At 39.1% G+C, this 10330-nt stretch overlaps 1 protein-coding gene across 1 annotated transcript; it reads left to right on the top strand.

Annotated features, from left to right (window-relative positions):
* LOC118095582 (vomeronasal type-2 receptor 26-like) lies at positions 1-10330 on the top strand. The gene is made up of 7 exons (XM_060281326.1): positions 1-66; positions 1821-2180; positions 2779-2796; positions 3084-3359; positions 7430-7657; positions 8955-9081; positions 9429-10330. Exons 1-7 carry the CDS (start codon positions 1-3, stop codon positions 10328-10330), a joined length of 1977 nt encoding a protein of 658 aa, XP_060137309.1.

Below are 10330 nucleotides of genomic sequence, written 5' to 3' on the forward strand. Positions count from 1 at the left end.
ATGGTTTACTTCATTTCCCAGGGTCTCTACGTGCTGGAACAGTTCCAGCACTGTTCCCAAGATCCAGTTAGTGGGGAGGCAAAAGTGTCCCAACAAAGTTACATACATGAGGGAGTACAGGAGCCCCAGTAGTAGCAAACTAGAAAATTGAGGGAAGGCTAGGGCTGGCTCACCTCTAAAAATACAGTATTTTGAGATAGGTTTTTTTTTAAGGGAAATGGCTGGTGCCTGTCTATCAATGGTTTAGCAACTGTGGGTGTATTGCATCAGCTAGAAGGTTGGACTAAATGACTTTAGAGAACCATTCCTAAACTATAACTCCCTGAGGTGATAAATGTGTTTACTTGGCAGTTCTGCTAAGGATGATGCACCATGGAGTCCTTAAAAAATTGCAAGAAGTGATAGTCTCCCCTGTAATTATTAAAATTACAATAATTAATTCACCAAGCCAAAGCTCTGAAAGGCAGAATGCAGGGTGGAGGGAGAATCAGCAAGCAAGTCTGAAATGTTTATAGTCTCCCAGTGTTCCATTGACAGTTATAATAATGCAGGAGAGAGAGGCCAGGTTCTGTGATTGTACAGGTCATATATCAAATCACTTAATCTTATTTACCATTCAAGGCAGGTCTTTGCGACAGGGTTTAATGATAAGATGCGTGCATGTCCCTTTAAGCACTGAATTGGCAGTCTGCTGCCTCAAAATCCATCCTGTTCAAATCAGGCTAATGATAATAATGATATTGTAGAGAGGCAAAGAATAATCCATGTGTAGAACCTTGATGCTGTTGCTTCTCTTGCTCTTGCCCATCATGGTGTGCCGAGTGCATAGTGCTAATTGTACTACAACTAATCCTTTACCTATTCCACATGAGTGGTATGAGCCAGGTGACCCTGTCATTGGTGAGATAGCATCTCATATCTGCTACTTCCTCCCCAATTTTTTATTTAATATACACCCCACTGAAGTCTTGATTGACCACCCAATGTAAGTAAATAGTTCTCAATATTATTTCATTCATGCTTTACATTCTAATACTTGACTGAAATATACGTACTTTGCTTTGAATGAATAGTTTTAGAACTGCATTGATTTGACAGCCTGTATTGATTTGAAAGATTTGATAGACTGTGTGAGAAACATCTGCACATACAAGCCATGTCTACACTCTCACTTGGACAATAGGAATCCTTAAGATTTAGTGATTCAATTCTTCAAAGAAAGAATTGAGTAAGAGAAGGAGAAGTTGGGTGGCATAAAAACCAAAGAAGTGAAGCAGTCAAGTTTATTGATGTGATCAAATTGTTCAGATTGGTTATAACATAAATGGATTGCGAAGAGCTCCAAGTGTATCTTTCCAAACTAGATGTATGAGCAGTAAAATGACAACTGAAATTCAATGAATGAAGTGATTTGAATTTGGGCCACAAAAACAAAAGTCTTAATTTCACTTATAAATCTATGGCATTTGAACTGGTGCTGACTGACCAGGAATGACCTCCTGGGATAGCTCATTCATGCATCATTACTGATGCCAGAGAAATGGTAACATGGCCAGATGACAGACATTTACACCACCTGCATTCTAGTTGTTAGCTTGCATGGCAGACTAACACTAGGAAGATACAGCTTCCAATCTCCATTCTCTGCGTCAACTCCAACCATGGGAATGTTGTGAGGATTCAAGGGGAGCAAAGAGAACTGAGAAAGCCAGCCTATGTTTCATTGCTGAAAGGTGGTAAAAAAGGTGAAAAATAAACTGGTCATGTCTATTGCTCAAAAGAAAGAATACAGTCTTTATGGTTTTTCTATATCCCAATAGTCTGAAAGCTGTATCTCTCAGATCTTGACTTTTATTTCCCTCGTGAAAGAATGCCACTTTATTCACAGGGTGTTATCAAAGTTCTACCAGCACATCCTTGCCCTGGTGTTTGCGATTGATGAGATCAATGAGAATCCCAAGGTCTTGCCCAATCTCACGCTTGGGTTCCACATCTATGACAGCTACAGTAACCCTATGATGACCTACCACACCGCTCTGGATCTGCTGTTTAACTCACATACCTTTGTCCCCAACTACAAATGTGGCTACCAAGAAAATGTAATAGGAGTCATTGGGGGACTTAGCTCTGAGGTCACTTCATGTATGGCAGACATCTTGGGTCTTTACAAAATTCCACAGGTATGAATATTATGGTTATCAGAAAATTGAGATTTCACACCATAATTCACACTCCAGCTTTCTTTACAGCAGAAGTACATTGATTCATAAATATGGAATGGTATAACAGGGACAAGTGAAAGGGGCTGAAATGTATGGGTTTGTTGATGTTATAGCATGGGGGTCTCCAACAATGTGCATGACAGGGGAGCATATAACATCCTTGAACATATGACATCCTTGGAATTGCTCTCCATATGAAATGGGAAATTGAGCAAGATTGCTTGTGCATTTTTTATGTAAGTGGAAGTGGTATTGTCCCCCAAAAAAAACAGTAATTTTGGGATATGTGGGATAAATATTATTATTAAATTATTATCATGGGATCATATAAGCTCAGCACATGTTAACTAGGAATGCTTTCCATAAGAATTGGGAAATTCTTTTTCTGGGGAACAACTGTATGCTGTTTCTGCAAAATGTTCACATTCAACAGCTAATTGAAAACCATGTTTTCTGGTTACTGTTCTGTCATTCGGCATTTGGGAGACACTTCTAGCAGTGCCAGTATGATATGGTGTTCTGTACTGTTTAATTTCATTTCCTTCTTTTGTTTTAGCTGGATGTGATTGATATGGTATTTTTGTATTTTACTGATATTTTATTTTGTGCTGCAAAAAAGAGTAAATGCTCTCCTATACTTGAAGTATAGTCACATCTACAGGTAGAAATCTGCTTTGATTCCGTAATAATGGGAATTAATATCTACAGGGCAGGGGAATGAGCAAGATTGTGTTTTTATTTTCTGTGTAAGTGTGGGGGTTTCCCCCCCCCCATGAAATCAGTACCTATTGGAGATATATGGGATTAATAGGTTTGTTATTAATTCTTTCACTCAGAATACTTGGGCTTTTCCTTTTACAGACTTCGTATGGTTCATTTGAAGCAGCCACAAATCATCAAATTAAGTTCCCTTCCTTTTACCACATGGTTCCTAATGAAGGACTTCAGTACCAGGGAATTATCCAGTTGCTTCTGCATTTTGGATGGAAATGGGTTGGGCTCATCACTCCTGCTAATGAAGCTGGAGAACGTTTCTTGAATACCATTGAACCAATGCTTTTCAAGAATACGATCTGTTCAGCATTCACAGAAAGAATTGAATACCATATCCGTTACACTGGTAACATGTTTGATATGGTGCGTGACACAAGTTTTGTTTTGCCAGCTTTCATGAGAAGCACAGCAAATGCAGTTGTTGTATATGGAGAAAGTACATCTATTATGTGGTTGTCATTTGCTCTAAGCATGATGAAGGTAGCTCAGCTCATAGCTGCTCAGTCCAAAAATAATTTACCTGAAGGAAAAGTATGGATTACCACAGCTCAAATGGATTTTGTTATAAATATTTTTCAGAAACTTATTGTTGATATTGATATACAAATGTTCCATGGTGCTATCTCTTTTGCAATTCATTCCGAGGAAATCCATGACTTCCGATACTTTTTGCAGAATGTAAATCCTTCCTTGGCAGATGGAAATGGTTTTATCACAGATTTCTGGGAACAAGCGTTCGGTTGTTCATTTAAGTCAATATACAAAGCTAAGCGTTGTACCGGAGCGGAAATGCTGGAGAGCCTTCCTGCACCATTGTTTGAAATGAGCATGACCAGTCACAGCTACAGTATCTATAATGCTGTCTATGCTTTGGCACATGCCTTACATAGACACTTGACTGGATCCAACCACAGAAGAATGGAAGCTGCAAGCAGACAATCTCCTCAAAATATAGAGCCTTGGAAGGTAGTGTTTGCCTTCACAAAGAGTTTGGTTTACAAAGTGTTTGCTATTGTGCACTGCCTTGATATTTTATGTGAGTTGGTATTTAGTTATAAATAGTGGCTAAATAACAGCAGATATTTAAAGAGTCTGAATAAATGCTGTTCCTATATTTCAAGTGGCATTTGATTAGAAAATTGTTTAAGCTTTGGGGCGGGTTGTAACTGTGTAATAAGCTGTCTTATTACAAAAGAATTTCAAAAAATAGACTGGAAAGAGAAGTTGCTGAATTGCAACTTATTACCCAACTTAAAACAATGGAGAGACCTGGTCTGAATAGAGACATTGGATTCTTATCTCATTCTACATGATAAAGCTATTTTTTAGCTATCTCACCCCTTGCTTTTTTCCTGTAAGACCAATTGCAGTCATTAACAATCAAGAATCATAGAATCATAGAGTTGGAAGAGACCACAAGGGCCATCCAGTCCAACCCCCTGCCAAGCAGTAAACACCATCAAAGCATTCCTGACAGATGGCTGTGCTGTCAAACCTCTGCTTAAAGACCTCCAAAGAAGGAGACGCCACCACACTCCTTGGTAGCAAATTCCACTGCCGAACAGCTCTTACTATCAGGAAGTTCTTCCTAATGTTTAGGTGGAATCTTCTTTCTTGTAGTTTGAATCCATTGCTCCGTGTCCGCTTCTCTGGAGCAGCAGAAAACAACCTTTCTCCCTCCTCTATACGGCATCCTTTTATATACCTTATTTCAACATGGCTATCATATCACCCCTTAACCTTCTCTTCTCCAGGCTAAATATTCCCAGCTCCCTAAGCCGTTCCTCATAAGGCATTGTTTCCAGGCCTTTGACCATTTTGGTTGCCCTCCTCTGGACACGTTCCAGCTTGTCAGTATCCTTCTTGAACTATGGTGCCCAGAACTCGACACAGTACTCCAGGTGAGGTCTGACCAGAGCAGAATACAGTGGTACTATTACTTCCCTTTATCTAGATGCTATACTCCACTCCTATTGATGCAGCCCAGAATTGCATTGGCTTTTTTAGCTGCTGCATCACACTGTTGACTCATGTCAAGTTTGTGGTCTACAAACAGGTAGTCCTCAATAGTGTCCTCAACAGGTTTACCACACCTATCAGCCAATCACCCATTCCCATTCCCATTCCTATTCCCACCACCCTTCTGAGTAATACCGCTCCCCACCCTCTCACTATATATAAGGGTCTGGTGACTTCTGTTTCAGTGTATCTGAAAAAGTGTGCATGCACACGAAAGCTCATACCAATAACAAACGTAAGTGGTCTCTAAGGTGCTACTGGAAGGATTTTATTTATTTATTTTTACTATGGCAGACCACCACGGCTACCTACCTGTAAATAAATCATGTCCAGTGGAATTAAGAGTTTAAAATAATAAAAGATTTAACTAAGAACTGTACCAGTTTATGACGTTTTATGCAACTGTGTAATCCTTTGCTTTCTTTTATTTATGGCTATTGCACAAATGTAGCTATATTTCTAGTGACATACGAATTCTAGTTGGACAGGAGGTAATTTAAATAGTATTCCTCTATCCTCCCTGGCACTTTTTGTACAAGCAGGTTTATGAGGGATGCTCTGAAATCTGAATAAAATCTACAAAGGAAGAGAACATGGCTCACTGTTTCTGTTTGACCGCTCTTACATGGACAGATCTGCTTGCCTGCCGTGAAGAATCTTTCTATATCTGCCTTCCAATAGATCAGAAGGCAGGACATGAAATCTAGCTTGCATAAATGCCCTTCTAAATTTGAGGATAGTCAAATTTGTCATATATTTGGGAAGTACCAGTGCCAATCTGTTTGTCCTGAGCATGGGATCTGCTAGGGCTAAGTGATTTTGTAGTTTGATATTTCTGATTCTCTGTGAAATATTAATTTTTCTTTATTGTAGCCTTGGGATAGGATATCGCTGATGGAAAAACCCAAATTTTATAATTTAGTATTTAACTGGTTTTTTCCACTTGGAGTACAAAGAATCGGTCAATGTGAGAGAAGCTAGTCCCACAGCATACATCACTTTCAACCAAAAGTAGGACCTACACAGTCATATTCAAGTTTCTATTGAAATTAGGCCTGCTTTCAGTCATATTATTCAGAATAGAGTAGTTGCTTTGGACAATCATTCCATTTTTAAGTTCGGAATAGCGTACAGTGGTACCTCTACTTACGATTAACTCTACTTACGAATGTTTCTACTTACGAACGGAGCTCCGTCCGCCATCTTGGATGCGGTTTAGATAGGATTTTTTTCTACTTATGAATTTTTAGATAGGGTTGCTTCGACTTATGAATTTTTTCTCCCAATGCATTCCTATGGGATTCGACTTACAATTTTTTTCGACTTATGAATGTGCGTTCGGAACGCATTAAATTCGTAAATAGAGGTACCACTGTAGTTGCTTTGGAAGATGATTGTAAGGGGGAGGGCTTATAGGGAACATCATCCCCTCAGCAGGTCGAGATGATCTCAGAGCAGCAAGTCCAGTAGCGGATCACATTACAGGAATCAGGAAGTAGAGAGGGAGGGGAGAGGCTCTGATAGCATGAGAGAGCCTCAGCACCGAGTGGAGAAGGAAGCAGCTGGGGAGGAAATGACGGGAGAGCAGTCAAAAGGGCGCCGCCCGCCCCCCGACGCCTGAATTGAGGCGCATGGCACCCCGTAGGATGAGAGGGAGGCGCTCTCTTTGCACTGTAAATAAGACGCACAATAAAAAACACCTTAAAGACCAAAAATGAGTTTTTATTGTGCATCTTATTTATTGTGCATCTTATTACCAGACTTACCACTTCCAATGGAGTTTTCTGACCAAAGATATTTTATCCAATTTTGAGTGTACTCAAAGGATAAGTTAGAATAGCAATGGTCTGCCTAAAATGAGACAGAAGTCATTTGATTTAGCAGGAAGTGAAAGAAATGCCTGCTTACAAAGAATTTCCTTCAATATATACTACCTGATTTCTTTTATGGAGACTTTTGAATGGCCTCCTCAAATCTTAAAGAAGATTCCTACTGAGTTGCAGGCTATCCTTCTTAAGCAGAACACAAATCATTGGGTGGTTTTGTTATAACATTAACTTTTTAAAACCCCTCAGTTGTCATGTCCACTCTAGATATGATCCTTAGACCATCTTCCTCTTAGAGGTGATATATTGGCATGGAGAAGCAACTGCAAAGATTTTAATATGTCCCTGACCGGTCTCAATTATATAAGAACATATCATCACACAATACTGATTAAAAAGTGAAATGGAAAAGGGTCATAAAAGAAGTCTTTTAACATTACAGCAGGTAACTTTTCCTCCATATGTGATGTGTGTGATATTAATTCCTTCATTTTCAGAAAACAAAAATGGTTCTGAAAAGAGCTATTGAACCACCTTAATCAGAATGTTATAATACTTTATAGACCTTTTGATTCTCTTTCCACCTAGCTCCACTCATTCCTACAGAAGATCTCATTCAACAACTCTGTTGGTGATGAAATTACATTAAATGAACGTGGAGAATTAGCAGCTGGTTTTGATATTACAAATTTGATCACTTTCCCAAATAGATCCTACATCAGGGTCAAAGTGGGAAGGCTGGATCATCAGGCCCCTCCAGGCAAAGAGCTCACCATTAATGACGGACAGATTGAATGGCACAGGGACTTGCCTCAGGTGAGGAAATAAATTTCTCAAATGCCAACATTCATGGTTATCCAAATAAAATGGGATGCAATGAAAACAAGGAGGTATTTTTTCACTTAGCACCTGATTAAATGTGCAGTTTCCTTGGAGAGAAAAGTAGGCTTTAAGGAGAGGGAAATCCTATCTGGATGGATAGTATTTTAATGGAGAGAATCCCTATTTCAACAATTGGCTTTACTTGTGGGAGCATACTTGCACATTACTTTAATACATAGATCCTACTTGTTGCCCAGCTGATTGCACTTTGCTTTGAATTCGATATTATATTGAATAATATAGGGAAATTGCCTTTCTATTGCATATTGGTAAGCAATGTCCTTTAAGGAATACTGTAAGATCAAACACTAAATAAATATATGAGACACAATACAAAAAAGAGCAGCATGCACAGAAGACATCTCATATTAAGAAGGACCAATGGCTATCAGAGAAAGTTGTCAGACATTCCTGTTTGTGAAATCCCTGAGGCAGATCTCTAGATAGTGGCACAGGGGCTTGACTCAGGTGAGGAAATAAATTTCTCAAATGCATGGTTATCCCATTAAATGGGATGCAATGAAAACATTGGCACCTGATTAAATATGAAGTTTCCTGGTAAAGAAAAGTAGACTTTAAGAAGAGGAAATTAATATGTAGATGGATAGTATTTTAATGGAGAGAATCTCTATTTGAACAATTAGCGCTGCTTGTGGAAAAATGCTTGCATATTAGTTTAAGAGATCCTATTTTTTGTCCAGCTTGTATGTTGACGACTGCATTCCGCTTGGTATGTGATATTTTATTGTATATGATATGGAAACTCCATTTTTGTTTACTGCATATTTGTAAGCCTCCAAGGAGTATGCAATATACTTTAAGGAATACTGTAAGGTCTATCACTAAATAAGCAAATGAACCACAATACAAAAAACAGCAACATGCTCAGAAGACATCCAGTATTGAGAAGGACTGATGGGTATCAGAAAGTGTTGTCAGCCATTCTTGTATGTGAAATCCCTGAGGCTGATCTCCAGTTAGTGGCATCAGATAGAATTCTGAGTTTGTTACATCATTTCTTGGGCTTAAAATGAACATTATAATCCTCTTAAGTTTGTATGATGCTATGCAGCTGCTTCTTATCCCATTGTATGTGCCACCTGTGCAAATATGGCCCATATGTTTCATGTTATTGGTCCTCTGTCCTGTTCCTTATATATTAACTGGTGTTAAGTAAATAGCACCCAGACATTTTTTTAAAAAAAATAAATTCTTCCAATATTTTGGATAGGTTCCACCCCTTTCAGTATGTAATGACAACTGCCGTCCTGGTTACGGGAAGAAAAAGAAGGAGAAAAGTAAATTTTGTTGCTATGATTGTGAACCATGTCCCAGCGGGATGTACTCAAATGAAAAGGGTGAGAAATGTCATGTTAAGATCAAACTGCACAATTTATTGAGCCAACTCTGAGGTCCTTAAATTTTTGCTGTGGTGTGGGGATTAAAAAATGGATTTCTGTACTGTTCTCATTGTTTACAATATAATCTTTTAAAAATCCTGAAGAAAATATTTTTAGAAATGAATGTAATACATTTTACATCCTAATTCTAGGATGTGATTCTAAGAAAGAGGAGGGCCACTATCACATAGAGATGTCCTCTGTGTATAAATTCCAGATTTGATGCATGAGAACATTATCTAGGTGAACTCCTGATGACAAAAATTCTTAAGAATTGTCTTTGTAATTTCATTTTGTCTTTTCAGACATGGACACATGTTTCAGTTGCCCAGCAAATAAGTATCCAAATAAAGACCAGGATAATTGCATTCCAAAGATTCCAAACTTTCTGGGCTTTGATGAAATTTTAGCCATCATTTCAACTTCCTCTGCACTATTGTTCTCTCTGATCACAGCTCTAGTGTTGGGCATCTTCATTAAGCACAAGGACACCGTGATTGTCAAAGCCAACAATAGAAGCCTCACTTACATTCTCCTTGTGTCCCTCCTCTTGTGTTTCCTTTGCTCCTTGATGTTCATTGGAACACCTAAGCAGGCAACCTGCCTTCTCCGACAAACAGGTTTTGGCATCGTCTTCTCTGTGGCCCTCTCTAGCATCTTGGCCAAAACCATATCGGTGGTTTTGGCATTCATGGCTACCAAGCCAGGATCCACAATCAGGAAGTGGGTAGGCAAAAAACTGGCTTATTCCATTGTCCTCTCTGGCTCCATTGTTCAAGTAGGGCTCTGTGGAGTTTGGCTGGCAACCTTTCCCCCATTCCCAGATTTGGACATGGAATCAATGAGTGAAGAAATTATATTCTTATGTAATGAAGGGTCCGTCCACATGTTCTACTGTGTTTTGAGCTACATGGGCTTCCTGGCCACTGTCAGCTTCACTGTGGCCTTCCTAGCCCGGAAGTTACCTGACAGCTTCAATGAAGCCAAGTTCATCACCTTCAGCATGCTGGTCTTCTGCAGTGTTTGGATCTCCTTTATTCCAACTTACCTGAGCACCAGAGGAAAATACATGGTGGCTGTGGAGATTTTCTCCATCTTGGCTTCTAGTGCTGGATTACTAGCTTGCATCTTTTCCCCCAAATGCTACATCATTCTTGTGAGGCCTGAGTTGAACACCAGAGAACATCTAATGCAAAGAAAGATATAA

Source organism: Zootoca vivipara, chromosome 13 (assembly GCF_963506605.1).
Source record: "Zootoca vivipara chromosome 13, rZooViv1.1, whole genome shotgun sequence".
Taxonomy (NCBI): Eukaryota; Metazoa; Chordata; class Lepidosauria; order Squamata; family Lacertidae; genus Zootoca; species Zootoca vivipara.

Bases quoted from the DNA above. Each gene is read 5' to 3' on its own strand.
- LOC118095582 (XM_060281326.1), top strand. From the start codon at position 1: ATGGTTTACTTCATTTCCCAGGGTCTCTACGTGCTGGAACAGTTCCAG. The intron at 7,658-8,954 runs GTGAGGAAATAA...TATTTTGGATAG, and splicing joins GGCACAGGGACTTGCCTCAG to GTTCCACCCCTTTCAGTATG. The intron at 9,082-9,428 runs GTGAGAAATGTC...TTGTCTTTTCAG, and splicing joins GATGTACTCAAATGAAAAGG to ACATGGACACATGTTTCAGT.